The 20,570-nt window shown below is 39.4% G+C and overlaps 1 protein-coding gene across 1 annotated transcript in view; it reads left to right on the top strand.

Annotated features, from left to right (window-relative positions):
- SORCS2 (sortilin related VPS10 domain containing receptor 2) overlaps positions 1-20,570 on the top strand; it is a 543,833-nt gene that overhangs the window by 175,740 nt on the left and 347,523 nt on the right. The window contains 1 exon segment of the mRNA XM_027642785.1: positions 4,860-4,927. Coding sequence (XP_027498586.1) covers positions 4,860-4,927 — 68 coding nt within the window.

Genomic DNA, 20,570 nt, shown 5'->3' with positions numbered 1-20,570 from the left:
GTTAATAGTAGTATGGCAGTTGCTCCATATAATACCCTTGTGGTAATATACCTTCATATTAATAATCTCCAGAGTTTTATTTTTCTCATAAAAGTCTTGTTTTCAATAAGAAATGTGAAAAGTATTGCCGGCCTTAGCATGATGATTGAAGACCTGCTGCTGCAAAAGCAGAAGTGGCTTGAGGGATTGGAGCAGTGGTTGCCTATGATTTGTTAGGGAGGTTTTTTGTTATTAATTGTCAAGAAAGTTTGGGAGGTACAGGGAGTGGTGGTGGCAAATTAATTGGCTGTGCCCAGAACCTCTTGATCTCCCCAGAATAGTTGTGGTGCACAGTGGCGTGGTTACAGTTAAATAGCTGAAAAGGTGAGTGAGGCTGTGTTCTTGAGCAAAACAGCTTATGTTCCTGTCACACAGAGCATTAAGTACCTGTTCAAGTGACTCTCATAAACACTTCTTTGGATTTCAGTGAGTTCATTCACTTGAATTAAATTAAACAGATGCTAAAAAGTTTGCAGGAACTTGAGTCTGTCTGAGCAATTTATTTTCCTGGTAGCTCTGGCTGCCCAGAAGTATTTACAGCGTGCTCTCACCTTCTAATAAACTTGGGAAAACACAAAAACTTGCAATCATACTTGCAATTACGCATTTGAAAGTATGAGACTTTTGCTATTAAAGTTCTGAATAGATGCCAAAAAAAATAATTACTTCAAATCACAAATGGCAGGGGTCAAATAAAACTTAATCTGAAAGAATCTGTGTGGAGATAGAAAAAGAGAGAGCTCTGTTAAGAATAGTCCATGGAAAAATAAAAACTATCATGGAGGGATCATGGGGTGAAAAAGAAATTTCTGCAAGTTGATGTTTATCAAAAAGAGAAGGATCTTAGCAAATCCTTCACAGAAAAGGAAAAAGACCCAAAGATAAAATATAAACACCAGGAAAGATCAAGAATTTGTTCCTTTTTCCTTCCTCAGCCCTCCTGGCTGACATGGTGATGAAAAGAGAGGATTAAAATGGGCTTCTTTAAAACCAGAGTTATATTAGGAAGTGATTAAAAGCACATTGTGTTCTGTAAAGTGAAGTTTTGCTCTTTTTGGTCCAGAGTTGCTGCAAAACATTTTCAGAGGAGAACAACAGAAAAGGAGAGGGGATAAACATAGATCATTCTAACTTTAATTATTAATGGGTAACAATATCTGTGGAATTTTCCATTTGTTTTCCTGGTCTGTCAGGCACTGTAAACCCAGTGCGCTCCTGAAGACAGGCCTACATCCAGAAAGGATTTTGTATCAGAAACTGCTTCAACACTTTTCTTTGGAGAACAGTTTTGAGCTGTGACTGCTGTAACAGTGAGAATTCACACAGGCAGGAGCTAAGTTATGGAAGCAGGAGAATGGCATGGAAGAATCAAAATCTGTGTGAACAACCCCCTGCCCCGCCCCAAAAATGGATGAGGTAGAAAAATTTCTGAATACCCAGCCTAGACAACTTGACCAGAACTACAGTTATTATTCCCACTGAAAACTTACTTCCAAAGCACATTGCATGTGATTTTTGGAATCCTGAGGGATTTAATCTTCCATACCTTGCACATATGCAGAAATACTGGCCTATTCTGGCTCTATGGAGAAGGCAAAGGCTTTGGTAAAGCTAGAAGTTTTCACTTTCTTTTTTCGCTTTAGGTTTTTTTTTGTCCAGAAGCACCATCATGTGTTCATAGATCCCTAGCATGGAACAGTAAGTTACTGTTACCCCCTCTGTCATAGTCTGGGAGCTAACTCAAAAGAACTGTGGGTGAATTTAAGATTCAGTGGTTTAAAAGGGTTTCACAATTCTCTGGGAATCTGGATGGGTTGGAGATTTCTAGGTAACCCATCTGTAAATAAAGGATCTGGTAAATCTAATTCTCCTCCATCACCTAGATTTATTTTAGCTGTAAAATAGTAACAGAGAAAAGTTAAATTTATTTTAGCTGTCCATGACTGATTGGTAGTATGAGCTGGTTAAGAATCCTATCCTTGATCATTGCTCAGTTGCTGTTGTGCCTTAGGCCTCTTCCCATCTAAAGGCCACCCAAGTGCTTTCACTAGGAGAGCCACGTGTATGAACGCTGGCTTCCATCCAGCCTGTAAAATGCTTGTAATTATGGAGTCTCATTAAAATGAAATCAGTGAAACAGGGTTCTGCTCTTAAAAATGACGCATAAAATCCAGACATCCTGAAGGCCTTTGTGCTTTTACTGTGAAATAATTCCTTCTGTTCTTTGTATCTATTAATTTAGAAAAAGTACTGTTATGATTAGGATGGTCACCTGGAAAAATGCCCACAATCCAGAGGACAGTGCTGTAAAATCTGTTAAATAGCTGACCTCTGTTTTTTGGATACTGGGATGAAATCCACTGGCATAGTTGAAATGGTGTCAGCCCCCCAGCAGCCTCACACTTCTTAAGTTGCAACAGGAATCTGCTAATGGTGTTCAAGAATTCAAAGATGTCTCATTATGGCTTTGGTTTTCCTACTAAGTCATTCTCTCCACCTCCAAAATGCAAAATAAGGTATTTTAATTTTTCAGTTAATTTACTAGTGAGATTGGAAAGTACCGGCATCTGTTTTTCAGAGCTGTGACTCAGATTAAGGCACCAATCCTGCAGTGTCAAGAGGCTGTTTCATTGCTTGTGGCTGCTCCCCAATGCAGTTTGCAGTTACCTGAAAACCATTCAGTTGAAGTGTGTGGAACAACTGTGGCTTTCTGATTTGGTGTGTGCACGCCCTCGATGAACTCCAGCTAACCAGCAGTGCAGTAAGCCTGAAAATCTTTAACACTTCCAACAGGTGCTGAGTTACAGAAATGGCTTACCTGGAAGGTGCTTTGTTGATGCTCCCATACAGGTTATATTCAGAGCAAAACCCAATAGGATTTTCTGTGTGTGATTTTAACCGGTTTAATTCAGGAATGAAACATCAAGATTAGCTTGTGGCACGGTGGCTCCAACATACATTGCTGAAAATCATCTGAATTTTAATGATTGTGGGATGTACAGGGATGAAAAAAATTGGCTCACTTAGTTCAGGGTTCAGTCGCCATTTCTGCATGAATGGAAGGAAACAGAATGTGATCTCTTATATCTTTAGACATTTTCTTTTTTATTTTCACGTACCAAATATGCATCCTTGTATCTCTTAAAAAACCCTCACAGGTCAATTTTTGTGGCCTAAGAGGAATTTCAATTGTTCAGAAAAGCAGAGTCTGAAACTTTTTCCTTAATAGTTGAAGCCAATAGATGCTCCCAGTAGTGAAGGTTCTTTCCCTTTCCTCTTAATTGCAAGCACAAGCAAAAAGCTGTAGTTAAGACACTGACAATAGAATAAACAGCTGACCTGATGGAGTGTGCTTGGGCTGTAGCCAGGAATCTCATCCATAGATACTCTCTGCTTTGGGAAGTAGTTCTTTCTCTTGGCTTTGTAATTCTTGTAACCTATTACAATTATTTTTTTTTTTTGCTTTGTTTTAAACTAAATCTTTATTTTTATAAATAATCAAATCCCAACTAAGTCGTCTGGTAGGTTGTGACTCTCTTGAGAATAGGAGGGAATAATACTATTTGTGAATTATAGATTGTTTTTGATTTTACTTATATCAATTTACATCAAAGAATATGTGTTGTGAATTTATTAGGTTTAGATAACCCTGAATGAGACTGGTATTATAGCTCAGTTCTGTAAAACACTGTGTTATTTCCAAAGTACCATGTAATAAGACCCATGGTCTGGAATTCTGTTCTCTCGCAAGCTCCAGCACACAGATACTGTAGCATAAATGTATCATCGGCATATTAATTATCTGAATAATCAAAGTGAGTGCCTACAGTTGCTGCTTGCTGCAGGTTTCATCTGGGGGTCAGAAGCAGAGGCAGTGCCAGTTAAATAACAGCTTGCTCCAAACTGTTGGAGCCCGGGGTTGACCCCACATGAAAGGAAGCCTACAGCTGTGTGAGGAGCCAGATGTTCTACCTCTGTGGTGTTGTTATGGGAACATGGATCTAAGAACCACTAATATGGCAGCACGTGAATTAAGTCTTTAAAGGGTATAAATGTAAACCATAGCATTCAGCTTGGTACACTGGTCATGGACTAGTGCTTTACTTTGTTTAAGCAGGGAATTTGTCAGATATTGAGCGGATGGAAAGTGTTTCTTGCTGACTCTTTTCGTTGGGTTCGTCATAGACGTTTTGTCTATGAAATTTGTTCATGTATTTTATTGGCTGTTGGTGATGCAGATGAGTAATTTACAGAGCACAGAGATGGTTCACAAAGGGGAAAATGTGATACTTCAAGAAATGAAAAATGATAGCCATGAAAGTTGCATTTCTGATCTTGTAGGGAAGACTAGAGCTAATTTTTTTTTTGCATTTGTTATCTGGATAATCAAAGTTAATCACCATTTTTTAACACTTTGGATTAAAAAAAATAATTGTTTCTGTAGAATTGCCTCCTTAATTTAAACTAGCAACCAGATTGGTTCTTCCTGCTGAGAAAGTCATAAGGATTGCTTGGGGTGTGTCATGTGTGTGGTGGTATTTATGTGACTATTCCAACTCCACTGCTCATGTGAAAAGGGCAATCTTTCACAAAGTCACTGGGTTTGCAGGAAACTTCAAATTCTGAAATCACTCTCTCCAGAAAGAGAAAGGAAAAAGCCAGTCTAAAAGCAAAACTTAACAGGTAAAAATTGAGGTGAAACACCATTCAGATTTTCAGAAGCCTCACTTTTATCTTCCCCAAAATAATGCTGCCTATGACCTACTTCTGTTTCTTATATCAGTTTACGTATTTAAATATATATTCTCATTTTCTTTTAGGTGATCCTGATCCTTACCAAGTATTATCATACTGACATGGGGAAAGTGCTGGAGAGCTCGTTGTGGAGGTAAATTCTGTTTTTTCTATAACCTTCCCCCCTGCTGTTCTTGGAATAGATCCATCTCTTCCTTTTCCAGACTGCTCCTGAGTTGAGTTGGTAGCTGACTGATAGTAATGTAGTATTATACAGATTGTCATTGGCTCTTACTCCTTCTCTTCCTTCAGTGTAGTTCCTGTATGTCAATAAGAAAGAGTTTGAAATTAACAGTAGAGATGAACAATGGTGGAGAATATAAGGAACCTTCTTGATACCACTTTGCAGGATGCCATGCTTTTCCTTTTCCTAGAAATTTTGCATCAAATTTACATAAAAAGTTTGGAATGGTTGCTGTGTTTGGATGTGTCTGTTGGGAGTTGTTGCTGCTCGAGTACTGTACCAAGCTTAGTAAATAATCCTGCTTCAGAAGCAATCATGATTGTCTGGATGAAATGTGCTACCAGTGTAGGTTATATGGTGTTTTATGACAACTGGGAATAAGTAGTAATCCAAATAAATTTCTGATTGACTCTCATTCCCGTAACATTTGCAAATTAAGATATCAATATGCTTCTTGCCTCTGTGTGCACAGATTGCACACTCAGGTGTACATCAGCACAGAACCAGGGCTAAGGTAAATCTATGTTATACTAGTCATACTGGTTATCTTCTCAAGTGTTAGTTTTGTTTTGCTAAGGGGGCTTTTTGTGCTCTAATTTTTTTGTGTATCTGTATAAATCTTCCACAAGAAATTTTTGCTAGACACATCATGTACACTTGAAAAGTGAAAGTATTTCACTGTTATCAATAAATATAATACTGCTCAAATATTTGCTATGCTAGTTTTGCTGGTTATCTGTAGCAGTAGAAATAAACGACAGGAGACTTAGTTGAGCAGTCTTGTGTGAAATTCTTGTGTAGCTCATAAGCTTCAGGTCTAGAAAAAAACAGTTTATCTAAAACCTTGTGGCTTAGGTACTCATAAACTTCATATTGTCCCAAGAGCTTGTGTGGGGAGTCGACCTTCATCTGTATGTGTAAGGAGTTGTACAGAGACAATCCAAGAGAAGGAGTGGGAAGGGGAATAGAGAGTGGGAAAAGCCTGTGAACAGGACATGCTGCACACCAGCCTTGTTACTTGTTTTGAAGGAGGCAGCGTTGTTTTAACCTTGTGGGATTTCTCAGTAACAGTGCATCTGCAGTAGGTTATTGTTGTACCAGTGACTGAGGAGTGCAGTCTGGCCAGGGCCAGTGGTCCGTGTAGGTCAAGGGTATTTTCAAGTAAAAAGGGAATTTCTGGTCGTAGAAAGGGGGTCTTCAGGAAAGAGAGTAAGATCAAATGGAGGCTGCTTAGTATTGGCTCAGGACTGGCCATTTTAGGGCTGTGATGGTTCATTTGTAACTATCCTTTAAACTTACAAGATGCAAAATTAATTGCACATTTGTTTCTGTTTTAATTTTTGTCCAACATCTTGTGCAAAGAAGACAACCAAATGGCAATTTGGATACTCCCAATTGCGTAAGCACACATTGCTTTCCTATTATATGCCAGTGGCCCATGCAACATGTGCAATATGTTTCAAGTTTTGCTCTCCACGCTTCAGTGTAATCTATCATACAAGGCTTTTAAACTTATTCAGTTGGACTCTTCAAAATAAACTCTCTGTTCTTTTAAAATAAACATAAAACAGGCTTCAGATAATTTGCTTCCTTTTAGGAAAATAAACCCTTTAAACAATGTCATTCAGACCTTGCTTGACAGCTGGTATAAAGAACTGGTGTGAACTGCATTCAAATAAAATGATACTAGTGTGCATCATCGGGAAATTCCAACCCAAACCATCCTGTGATTCAGTGATTTATAAAACTAGGATGGAAAAGCTGAAAGGAAGCAAGTGCTTAAGATTAGCACTTGGGTCAGGGGTCATAGCTGATATGCCTGGATATGTTCTGGTCTGGGCTCACTTCCTTCCTCTACCTCTGCCCACTGTGGCATAAAAGTGGCACATGCAGTTGTTGGACTGGGGGAGGTACAAAGTGCCTGGGTCTGGAAAAGCACAAATCAGACCAGCTACTGCAAGAATATCAAGGAGTGCCTCTCTGAGATGTAGCTCATTATTTGTACTAAATTACTGAACAGTCAGGGAACTGCTTTGTTATTCCCTGCCTAAAATGATTGGAACTTCACCAGTTTTCACCTATGTTTGTTGATGGAACTGGGGTGTTGCACTCACAGTGGCAGCCTGCCCAGAATGCATAGCGTATATATTTTTCAACTTTTTTGTTTGGTTCTCTTTTGCATTCTTCTCACTTGCATCAGAACAAATACGCAGTAAAACAGGTGGGAAAAATGGTGTGGGTTTTTTTTGTCAGTGGAGAAATGCCATTAATCTGTTTCTGTGCACTAGGGGGAATAGACTCTGTCCAGCTATTTCCTGAATTGGTTTAATGCTTTTCTTCCTGGCTAGATCATACCAGATACAATGTTCTCTAAGTGACTTAGTCACTAAGTGAAAATAAACCAGTTTTATAATCTGATCAATCCCCACCAGGGTAATTTTTTTAACGTCAATCTCCCAATTTAACTTGCTGGTCAGTAAATATTATCCTAGTTGGGTGTTTATCAGTTATCTAGTTTCTTGAAACTGCATCTTTCTTCCTCTAAAACATATTTTCCTCTTCATTTCTTTATTTTTCTCCCATCACTCCAAAGAATTTTTTCTTCTTGCTTAGTGAAACAAAAAATGAGAAACGATGGTTCAATGATGCTTTTTTTTGTTCTTAGTAATCTTGGAGTTGCAGTCAGACTTTTAAAAACAATGCAAATGGTGGTGAAAAACACCAGTCGAAGGTAGATGCCTGGGTAGGGGGAGGTTATGCGAAGAAGGTTTGCAGGTGAATGAATCTTGGTGACATTGTTTCTGTGCCTCTGCAGAGCACTGTTAGTTTGTGCAGGTAATTTGTGCCTGCCCAGGTTACAGGCTTGAGAGGCCTAAGTTTGTATTACCTTAGAATTTTTTCTTGTTGAATAAACAAGGAAAATAGTACTGGATACTGAAAGCCTTAACAAGTTTTTTACTAGTAGCAGCCATGTCTGGTTGCACTGAAGAGGTGAAGACAAAATCTTGGTGGAAGTATGTAGTTAGAAAACACCAGTGTGCTTCTCTAGTCAGCTATTTCTGATACTTTCCTAATTTGCTTATTAACTAATTGTTCAGATTGGAGTACATTGAATCATTATTTGACTCAAATAATCTAGGGAAATAAATAGAGATGACATTGGTTGCCTCTTGAATATAAACTAAAATAAATTTTTGAGAAGAAACAGAGAGTTGTTTTTGGGTCTACTTTTGTGGTACGTACTGGGAATATGTAGGTTGGTTGGTTGTTGTGTTAGGCCTCATTAGTATAATGAAAAAACTGATGCTGTCACTAAAACTGAAAATTCAAGTACTAAAATTATTGTCACGAGTTGTGCATACATAGAAGATACTTTGCATACTAGTGCTGTTCCTGTCAGAGCCCACACACATATTTATTCAGCACATTTACTGTATAAAGGAGCTGAATCAAACTGACCATTTAGTTTGTGTTTTCATATGCTTTATGGATCAACTTTTGCATAAATATATTGGTGCACATATTTTACAACCTCAGGTACCTGTTTGCATGTGTTGTATGCCTGCAACTTTAGATGTAAATACTTGAATCTTACAATCAAATAGTTTAACTTTGACTTGGCAGCCCCTAAGAAATTAATGCTAATGCTTATCTGTACATCTGAGTTAAAATTATTCCTAATAATGTCTCTTGGAAATATAGATTGTTATTATTCCATTTTATACATGACACAACTGAGGTGGTAATTCTGCTGAAGGTTATGCAGTGACTCAGCACTGTGCAGCCATGGAATTGGCTTCCAACCCAGTGCTTAGACTGGCTTTGAGTCCTGTTTCTGGTACGAATGCAGCCTTCCCTTCCTTAGCTTGATCTCAGCAATGAATAATAGATGCTGCTGATGATTGCTAATAAAGTTTTGATTGCATATTATCGAGCTGTAATGATATGGTAGTGCTAAAGTGGTTTGCTGTGTAATTGCCATTGTTCCCAATGGCATCACCATGTTGTTATTGCTGCACCAAAGCAAAACAAACGGCGTTCCTTGATGTTCACTGCAGATCTTAGCACTGCATGCTCAGTGCTAGGTGGACCTGCTTTCAGGTGCCCCATGTTATCAATAAAGAAATGCTAAATGAAGAAACAGACTTCCCCACCTCCCTAAATATGGTTGGATGTCCCAGCTGAACTTCCTGGGACTCCTTAATCCAAATGCAGCCTGGGGAGGGAGCGAAGTTGCAGCGCTGTGTGAGGAGGTTTGTAAGTCCAGGTCAGTGGCTGGGCAGGTGGAGGTGAGAGCAGTTGGGAGAGCCTAACGGACAGCATGATGCTTGCCAAACCTCAAGGAGTCAGGAATAGCCTTTGGTGTCACAGCTGTTTCTGTCTGCACCCACAAAAAGTCAGGTATTCAAGGGCAAGACTCATTTGAGCAAACCCACTGGCCGTCAGGAGCGATTGGTGCACAGTGACTGCATGATGCTTTGGGCATTCCCACAAAGTGCATGCCTACACTAAGGTTAAAATCCAGACTACAAAAAGCAGGAGATTCTTTTAAGGTGATGCAGTGAACAACATACTGCTCAGGAAAGTAAAATTTCCAGACCCTGCGTGGCTCACAGAATGTGTGAAAATGAATATGGACATTTGTTTCCAAACTCTTTGGACTTGTAGGTGAAACTCGTTTTACCTATTTCCTGAAATTAATTTAAAAAGTAAACAAAAAACCCCAATATACACTCTAGTGCCTCACTGAAATTTTTGGACTGAAGTGTTGCTTAATAAATGAGCAACTGTATTCTGCAGCAACTTGAACTTCCAGATGGCCTTATATTGTGGTTCTGCTTTGAAAAGTGACTTTGCAGAAATGGCCTCAAGGGATGGAGTTATTGAGTCTGTGATTTTCATATCAAATTTGCTCTGTTTCCAAGTTAGAAAAAAAAAAAAGCTTTCTAATTATTAGCCCAGTGAACTCAGCTTGGGATCTAACGTCTAGCTGTGCTTTCTTTGGCTTATGCATCATCGAGTAATGTGGGTTCTGCAATAAAAATAAACTGTCCTTAACTATACCTGTGCAGTTCTCTTGTGCTTCTGTTATATCCTGTACAAAGGTTTTGGACAGTAGCATTGAAAAGGCAGTCCTACAATTAGAATTTTATTTCTCTTACTGAAAAACAGATTTTTATACTCTCTTTGATAATATTTACATATTCACCTAATAGTATTACAAAGACTTTAATTGTCTTTGCTCTATTTCTGTCTTGCTAATACTCTACAGTCCATCATTATGAGTTGAATTATGCAGGAAAGACTCTTCTAAATGTATTTTGGATGTTTAAAATGAGCTGTAAAACTATAGTTAGAAGGTGAATGTAGTGGGTTTCAGCATGTCAGCAGTGTTTTATTATGGGTGTCAAGCAGGAAAAATACGTAAAAGATAAAGGAAATTAAATGAACATGTCTTGACAAGCCTTGGAATGTGCAAGGTGTTGAAGAGATGATTATTGATGTTTCTAATGGGCACTGATATTGATTCAGGAACCCAAAGGGGGCCGGTGTTGCTTCTGTATGCCCTACCATTGACTGTTCTAAGACCAAGACCCATCACAGTGGGTTGGCAGTAAGCTTGCTCTTACCTTGATGTTGCACTCAATAGAGAAATGAAATTTGGTCGTGGATACTTGGGACCGTTCTCTGAGTTGTGACCTGTAGACTCCTCTGAAGGAGATGTCTTTCAAAAGGCTCCAGAGCACGGGACGTAGCTGAAACAGGTACTTTTATGTCTGTGTTGCCATAACAGCAATTAAAATATATTTTTATGTCTTGGTATATATGAAGGTCTGAACTGAAACAGTAAATCTTACAAGCAAGTAAAAGCAGAGAAGACTATCCAAATTTCTTTGCTGAATATATGTTGCTTATAGATGAGAGTGCTGTCATAACTGCTCTTCCAAGTCTTCAGTAACTTGGAGTAGTGATGATGATTTGGGGTGTTTACATATTTCTACACTTTTTTCATGAATACACAAAGAATACATGACATGTGGATTAAGATCCAGCTAGAAAGCTGTAATTTATGCAGTTAGGAAAAGGCTCTTGCTTGCAGTACACTTGTGTTTATTGAAGCTGATTGCAGCACTGCTGCTGACCATGTTAAATATATCTTGGAGCATGGGATTTTGCTACTTTACAGGAGGAATTTTTTTTTTCTTCTTAATCTTCCCCCTGGAAAATGAGTTAAATCATTGCAGTATATAACTCAGAATGAGTGAGTCAATTTACTAAGATAGAATAACCATTTATTTTAAATGGCCTAAGAATCCTGTCTTATTACTTGAGTGACTTGGACCCAAGTGACAGAACTCCTGATTGTCTTAACTGGAACTGCAGACTGTGTGGCAATTGTACCACAGGTTCCTGTTTTGAGTAGACTCCTTTTAGCTGGAAGTGACAGTAATAAAGTGAATCCCTTCTACCCAAAACGCATCCAGGTTGGTAGCAGTAGGAAGTTCAGGAGAGTTGCCTCACTGATGTTTCCTCAGATTTGTCATGCCATCTTATTGCATAAGCCTCCTTACAGAAATGATCACATTTCTTGGTAGCCTCAGCAGGCAGGTTTAAGGTGGGGAATAGGAAACAATATCTTTCTATGCATTAGTCATCTGTGGGATTTGTAATTTTGCATCTGAGTTGCTTTTGCCCTCCCTCCTTGCATAAAAGAGGGAAGTTTTGCCCATGATCCACTTCTATGTGAGCAAACTGAAAAATGCAGTCTTGGAGCTTTTATTTTGGCATGATTCCTCTGTAGTAAATTCATATGAAAACAGTTGAGCCATCAGTTTTTGGCTAATCGGAGGTTCTTTGCTGCATTGTCATCCATTAAGTCCCACTGTCAGCAGGTCAGCACAGCAGGGAGGTGCAGGGCCCATAACCCAGGGGCAGATGGAATGACACCGTATATATATTAAGCAGTGTTTCCTTTGCCACTCTGCAAAATGAAATAAATAAGAAACTACAATCAAAGCAGCTAGTTTCATTGCTCATCACATTTTTGTGATGATTAATGAGGTGTAAAAACCTGAATAGGATATATTTTTAAAATCTGAAAAAGGTGAAGTCATGGCTTTGGAGACCTTATGATAAGGTACATATGACATTCTACTCAGCAGCTAGTGATGCTACTGGTTCTGCCTTCAGCCTACTATGTGACCTTGTTTGAAGAACCTGCTGTTACTGTGCTTTCCTCTGCTTGGTCCTTGCCCTGTTTGTTTCTCTGGAATATAAGTAATTTGGGGAACTGACTGTGGGGCCTCCATTAGTGCTGGGGCTGTTATACTGCATTAATACAAATAATACAAAGGAGCTGTAATGTTTATGGATGTTTAATGCTTGTATCCTTCAAGTTTTTGGCTTGACCCTGTGAAGGACAGGAGCCCATCAGAGAGCACTAACATACTTACCTGAGAACACTTTTACCCATGGTTTCACTACAAGGCAGCTGATGGTGCAGTGCCTTTTCTCAGCTGATGTTTTGAAAATGCTGTTTTGCAACCCCCTGTTGCATCTCCTAGAATTGAGCACCTTGTGCACTGATGTGGGATGTGGCACGTGAGCAGCTTCACTCGCCTCTGTGGTACGTGCAGCCTGCTCCAGAGCATCCTCTGCAAACTGATTACAGATTAGTTTGGGTGTTGGGGCTGAATGAATGAACAGCTGCATAGTTAATTATGCAGAATGGTATAGAAAAATGTAGTGTTAATGTTTTATACCCTCATTATCCCTGCAGTATGGAATATATTTTTCAGCGTGAAAATTACAAAGGCAGTATTTCCCACATAACTCACTTACTAAGATCTTTGTATTGTTAGGCAGTTTTCTCTACTTTAATTTGGTAAGGATTGGGACAATTAAAAACTCCATACAGACCAGTTTTTAAAATGTAAATATAATCTTATGTGCTGAAGAATTTGGGAGTGTAGGTAGTTGACAAAAATTAAATCCATTTTATGGTAAAATTTAAATGTCTTGATTTTTTGGGGGGGGGATTTTGAAGTACGAAAGTTTAGTTGAGGGCTCTCCCTGCAGCCTCTCATTGAACAGAGGACTGATAATTTGTCAATTAGTCAATTGTTGAATCTCTGTTCCAGCTAATTTTTTATTTTATTTTTGTTTGTTTGTTTTTGGTTGGTTTGGGGTTTTTATATCTAATATTTATATGTAATTTGGGTTTGTCCCTTCCTACTTCTGCTTCCCTATTTCCCCTTCGCCAAATTTCCCTCCTATTTCATATAGAACAGGGAGAGCAACTTACTTTATTTCAACAAATACCCATTCTTGAGCTAACCTTCAAAAAAGATATTTCACTTTCTCACTAATTTTCTCTCTTAGTGGCCTTTTTCTGCTGGCTATTACCCTGCCTCTTTCATGAGATTAGGTTTCTGTCTCTTCCAGGCCTGACTGTCCCAGTCCAGACTGGAGAAGCTGCTTTTTGGATGAGGTATTAAGTACTTACCAAAAGTTTTTGTACTTTGGCCTAACATACCAGCTCCAAACCTGATTTTTGAAGCTGTTCCAGAGCTTTGACAGACTGTAGATATTTCAATGAACCTGTGAATATATTTGTTCCTAACTTTCTATCTTAGGATCTGAAACTGTCGTTTCGATCAGGGATGGGGCAACACTTATCACCTATTTGTTGAAAAGCACTTGTCTGAGTTAACTTTTTTCTTCAAATATGGTATGTACTTTCTTTACCAAATGGATATAGTTTTTCTTGAGGAGGGCAAATGCAGTTCAAATTACACCCCTCAATAAAAAGATGTCACAGTATCAGTGAAATACAGCCACCCCTGGGCAAAAGCCAAGGAAACAAGTAATGCAGATATGGGGTAAAATATACTTTCTTAAGTCAAAAAAACTTAACAATTTAGCTCAAAAGCATTTACATCATTCAACCTTTTGATAGCCAGTCTTTCAAGCTTTCCTTTGTGGCAGGAAGAGGATGTATGGCCCTGTTTTGTGTATGATTTGGAATGTATTGCTCATCCTTCCTCAGCATCATTGGCTGTTCTGAAGATTTCAATATAAAATATTAATTCGTGGGAGAGAATTATTTTAAATTTTACTCTCCTCCAAGAATTTGGATACTTATCATTGTTTTATCTTAATTCTTACCATATGCTGTCCAGCTCTTAATTTTGGAATATCTTTTTGGGCTAGAATTTAAAAGTTGTGCTGTTCTGTAGTACAGAAGTTTGAGACCAGAGTTTGAGATTTCTCTCCCTTTACCCTAACCCTGGCACTGTCTGTGCTAAATGCTGGTCTCTTAGGTTTCAGTGGGTTTTAATTTGCTTTTTCTTCAGCATGTAAAATTAGAAAAATACTAATATTTTACTTTTAAACCTCATTTAAAAATAATTGGAAGCAAATTGTACCTGTTGATGGAGTTTTGTATGTATGATGATTTCAGATGCATAATATTTAAACTCTTGGTGCTATTTTGGTGTGGTTTTCAGAGTGCTCAGTGCTAATGGGGAGGACGCACCAGTAAAAGATTATTTCTCTGTGTTGTGAGTGTGCAGCACTTTCTGGCAACGTGCAGAAGTCTAGAGTGAACACTCTCATGCCTTGGCTTTCTATGTGGCCTTGGGTGAATATACAAGTCTGTCGGTGTTCCACAGTGGAAAGCATCCAAGAAACACATTTAAATAAAATTAAAGAAGGAAAGAAAGTTAATTATTTAAAGATCAGAAAAGTATGTTACAAATATGCTTAATAAAGCACCATGAATCTACCATAGCATTGCCTTAACAGGTCACAGTTAGAGGAGACCTTGACTCCTTGCTTAAATATACTTCCGGGGTTATGTCAGCTGGCATTTCCCATCTTGCAGCTTGTGCTTGCCTTCTATTGCCTTTTCCCTGTGTATCCTGATCCTGTCCTGTTTATAGCTTTCCTTTTTGTGCTGGAAGACTGAAGTCAGATTCCCCATTAGCCTCATTTCCTAGACCGACCTAAGCCAGCTGCCGCAGCCATTCCTTGTACATTGTGTGCTCCAGTTCCCTCAGCATCTTAGTGACTGTCCACCAGACTCACTCCAGAGTCCTGAACTCTCTCCTCTGTGAAGTGACACAATTTTTTAAAATTCCATTTGTAGAATTGGTATTATCTGTTTTCTGGAGGTCCCTCTCTGCTGCTCTCCCAGTGTGAAATAAACTGTTCTATTGTGACTGGTTTGAAATAGTTACCTTATTTATATGAATGTACAAATAAGTGTGAAAATTCCTAAATGCTGAAATCAGTAACAGGGGAAATTCAGTTCTTTAAAACTTGTTTAGACACCCAAGTCGCTTCATTACCTGTAGAAAAAGATAACACTGGTCTCATTTGTGCTGAACTGCTCAGCATAAGAACAGTGTGGATGCCAGCATTAACTTTTTGTCCTCACTTTTGTTATGCAGTATGAATTCTTGATAGGTTTTGATTTAGTTGCTGGTACATTATTTATGACATCTCTTGGCTGCACCTGCTGTAATCCACAAACCAAAGCCAAGCCTATTATTTCTAGTCACAGAATTGTATTTTGTTGTAGAGCAACTCCCAGATAATTAGGCAGGATGTGCTGTAATTGGTTGTAACATGGGCTCTTCTAAATAAAGCTTTAGTCAGACTGAATGGCAGATTAAAGTGGTTTTTTTTTCTTTTGAAGATTTTTCTACCACAGGTAAACATTAATGTGACCACAAACATTAGGAAGATTAACTTTGCAGGAAAGGAAGGAGAATTTTTGTTTTAATGACGCTTCACTTAGAAGAGAGTTATTTCAAGTAAGAATATTGAAATGTGCAAAGAAGAGTTTTGTGAGGGCAAGAATTCATATATTAATCCTGGGATGTGGATAAAGCTAAAGTCTTATTCAAAGAGTGGACTTCAAACAGCAGTTTAAATTTGCTATTGGATTTGGGGTTTGGACAATTTTGAGTCGTCTTTAGCTTGACCTATACTTCTGTACATGTATATTGTTGATTGACAGGGTTTCAAGGGTTAAATGTAGACACCTGAAATCACTGGAGTAAAAAGTGCTGATTGCTTTAAAAAGTGATTATGAACTCAGAAGAAATTGTACGAGACTCAGTTTGGTGGATATCTTGTCTCTTGTCATCTTACCATCAAAGCTGGATGCTTTTGTGGAGTGTGTGATGGATACAAGTTAACTGGAAACAAGTGAAAGGAAACGGAATGAAATTCAGCATTAGCTTTGAAAAACAAAGTATGCAGTACCCACCCCAGAATCTATGATAACCTAGTAGATTTGCCTCCTCAATTCAGTCTTTGCCATGAGAACATTCAGGACAGGGGATGGGAAACAAAAGGGAATCAGGTCGCATTTGTTTCACTGCAGCTTGTTCCCTTGAACATGCTGCTTTACCATAGTGTTTTGTTAGGAGAGAAATTAAAGAACAAAGAGCCAAAGCTTTTCTCTGTTATGATTCTGTCCTGTTTTGAATCTATATGTCCAGTTTGGCTGGCTAATGGGGAATGATGTTTATGACGAGGCTTTAGCCCGCTCTCTGCAGGTAGCAAAGCAAAGTGAATTACTGTGTTACACATTACAAAGCAAATGTTGGGATGACACGGAGGCAGAGCCTAGACCACACAGTGTTTACTCCAGTTTTCATTTTGGAGCTCCACAGAGTGCTGCATATTCACTGTTTGATTTTCCTGTGCACCCTGTCTGTAAGATTCCCATGAGAAGTAGCAGCTGTTGTTGCTGCCGTGCTCACAGTGAGCAGGGTTTCCCCATCAGAGGGTGGTTACCAGAAAAAAGTCACTCTAGAAGAAGTGAACTGTGTGGTGTCACCCTTGGGGACAAGCTAAGCTCTCTTCTTGAAAGCAAACTGTATTTTAGGGCACAAATGCATGTGCCCCACTGAGGGATGTGACAATAGGGTGGCTGAATTGGCTTAAAGTGTGCCAGTGCTTTTGGAAGCAGTGGGGCTCTAATGATTTGTATGGGTTACTGGTCAGGTCTAAAACTAACAATAGACTTCAACCACAGTTTTGTTCCAGTTGTGGATTTTGTAGATTGAACATCTGTGCTGTGCACTATTATTTCTTACGTACTAATCATCTATTCCCATTCCTTTTTATATCTGCTTGATGGCCTTTGAGGAGGCACTCATTGGATTGCTGGAGTATCTGTTCCACAGATGAAGCCCTGCAGCAGAAAAGGGGTTAAACTCAAGCTCAACAGCAGGAATTTTCTCATCTTGACAGTTTGCACAGCAATTTTCTTTTTGCATCACAAAGCATTTTCATCTAGGCAGAAATTGGATGATCTTCCTTGGGGTAGGAGGACAGCAGTGTTGACTGTGTATAGGTCAGATTATTCTGAGTAAAAACTGCAGGCTTGAAAGGCCTTGGGCTTCCTCTAAGCATCTGATGATGATAGTGTTGGTTTGGACATTAAAATGGCGAGTAGTGGTGTGTCAGAACTATGCTCATTCACTCGTTCTCATCTCCCTGACCTATTCTTTGCTCTGTCACTAGCAAGGATCTTTGTTGAGCCTCATCCCTTACTATTCATATTGCCACTTACTGTAATGGGCAGCAGATTTCAAGGAGGCACACTGGAGGCAAAGTGGCTTGAGTAGATTCTTGACTCCTGGTTTCCATCTGCCTTTGACAGCAAATGGTAAGAGGCCTAGTGTTGAACCAAGTCCCTCTCCTCTGTGAAGTTAACCAGGCTTAACTCAGTCCTGCCTAGACAGCTGAATGGCAGCAAGACAGCTGGCTGTAGAAAGGCAGTAGGTTCTGTCACAGTTTGCTCATAACACCTGGCTTAGCTCCACATGGAAAACAAGCAAATGGATCAGTACCACCACTGTTTAAAGATGGGAATATCAAAATGTAAGAGTAAGAGATCTGATTGCCTCCAGCTGTGTGGGGCCACTGCTCAGAATTTGGTCAGTGGTAGGGTGCACATGAAGTGTGGCTTCTGGTGCTCTCATATTTTATTTTCAAATCAGCATATGACTCGCCCAGAGTATTGTAAAACTCACCAAAGCTGTTAACGTGTGCTTCAAGTTGTTCGTTGTCTTTGTTCACATGCTAAATAAATAAGCTAAATATTTATATAAATGATAAGTAATTCCTGGTAACACACCTAATTTTCAGAGAGAGGGTGTTTCTTATTATCAAATTCTCCCCTCTGATTACTCTGAGAGTAACCCAAAATATCTGCAATGAAATGGTGAGATGTCCATGAAAAAAATACTTGATAAACAAGCAAAGAAAATATACCGTTGATCAAGGTTTGTGTTTTAGTTACTGAGCACTCAAGTAGCTTGGGATCTGGTATGAATGTGAACTGTTTTGTTTATGAAACAGAAAAAGAGGTTTCACCAACAGAAATTTACAAGTTAAATGGCTTTTCTTGATTTACATGTTGTTTTCCCACATCTTTACCAAAATTCTGCTTAAGCTGTTTTCTTTAGAAATTAGTCTGGGAATTTTTGAACTGTTACATTCTGTTACATTCTGCTTCACTGATTCTTTTCTGTGTCATATTCTGGGAGTTTGTTGTCTTTTTAAACTGAATTTTCCAGATACTTATTCTCAATTTGAAAGCACGATGCAGTATCAATAAGGCACATGTTGAATATATTAAAGCTGGTTTATTCACAGATATTTTAAAATTAATTAACATTACAGAATCACAGAATCAATTAGGTTGGGAAATACCTCTGAAGTCATCAAGTCCAACCTCTGATTGAACACCACCTTGTCAACTAGACCATGGCACCAAGTGCCATTCAGAGTCTTTCCTTAAACGCCTCCAGGGACAGTGATTTCACCACCTCCCTGGGCAGTCCATTCCAATGTTTAATCACCCATTCAGTAAAGAAATTCCTCCCAATGTCCAACCTAAACCTACCCTGGTGCAGCCTAAGACTATGTCCCTCTGTGCTATCGCTGGTTGCCTGGGAGAAGAGGCTGATCCCCACCTGGCTACAGCCTCCTCTCGGGGGGTTGTAGAGAGTGATGAGGTCTCCCCTGAGCCTCCTTTTCCCCAGGCTGAACACCCCCAGCTCCCTCAGCTGCTCTTCATAGGACTTGTGTTCCAGACCCTTCTCCAGCTTCATTGCCCTTCCCTGGACTCACTCCAACACCTCAGTGACCTTCCTGTAAATTGAGGGGCCCAGAGATGGACACAGCACTCAAGGTGTGGCTGCACCAGTCCTGAGTACAGAGGGACAATCACTGCCCTGGTTCTGCTGGCCACACTATTTCTCAAACAAGCCAGGATGCCATTGGCCTTCTTGGCCACCTGGGCACACTGATAGCTCATGTTCAGCTGCTGTTGATCAGTACCCCCAGGTCCTTTTCTTCTGGGCCACTTATCAGCCACTCCACCCCCAGCCTGTAGTGCTGCCTGGGGTAATTGTGGCCAAAGTGTGGGACCCAGCACTTCAGCATTAGTAACTGTCTGGAGTTTAGCAGTGATAACTATCAGCCTTTTTTCTAGTCAGTATTTTAACCATTTATGTGGCAGTAAATACAAAATAATGCTGATTAGACTTGTGGGTGACAAAAAAGGAATTGACAGAATTATGAGAACTGTAGTGACAGAAGAGCTCTATTTTGACCCACTAAAACAAAATTCAGCTTAATGGGGTGCTCTTTACCTGAGAAGAAGAATTGATGTACAAAGTGCGTTGGCATATGGTCAAAGATTGTGATGGTGAAAAGGTTGTAGGAGTCAGAGGAGTGCCTTTCATGGCTGTGTCTTGGGTAATTATGAGCTCCACGTAAACCGCACTCATGATTAGGAAGAAGAGCTTTCTGTGTGTGCTGCTATGAGAGTGATGCTGAAATACATCAGGGCCTCTTGTCCATACATTCAGATGCATGTAGAAAACGGGGGAAAGTCATGGGAGCATTTGAAAGCTGGAGGAAATGGCCTGCTGTCAGAGGTGCACAGCATTCAGACTTTCAGCTTATCAAAGGGAAGTTAAGGGCTCTTTAATCTAATCTTTCAATTTATAAGAGGGCTTGATGTTTGCTCTGCTCAACCATGTGTGACCCTTACTGTAGCCAGTAGGCTGCAAGGAAGCAGCAGACGTGTCTATTCCTTTGTTTTCTCTTTCTGATATCTCCCATCTTATCTGGTTTGACCAAAAATACCTTTCTGACTCCTTGCTTCTTAGACATATTTCTCTGGAAACTATTTTCTAGTGAGCTTCTTTAAAAAAGAAAGGGAGGTAGTAACTGTTCTGTTGGATGGGCATGTTTGTTCTCTGTTTTTTCAGGGGTTGGATGGAGTGAAGGATGGTCAAAGAGTAGTAAGGCAAGTAAGAAAATAACTACATGGAAGAAGTCATCCCTGTTCTTTACAAAAAGCTTTATAACATTCTGACATGTCAAAAATGCTTTTTAAGCAACATAGTTTATAAATTTCATCCCACTTATAAATGAACAGTACATAAGACCAGTGCACTGGAAGGATTGGTAATCTCAGTCTGATTGCTGACAGCCAAGAAGTTAAAGTGGTCAGAAG

Source organism: Corapipo altera, unplaced genomic scaffold, assembly GCF_003945725.1.
Source record: "Corapipo altera isolate COAL_440 unplaced genomic scaffold, ASM394572v1 22, whole genome shotgun sequence".
NCBI lineage: Eukaryota > Metazoa > Chordata > Aves > Passeriformes > Pipridae > Corapipo > Corapipo altera.
This window is presented reverse-complemented; position numbering and strand designations above follow the sequence as displayed.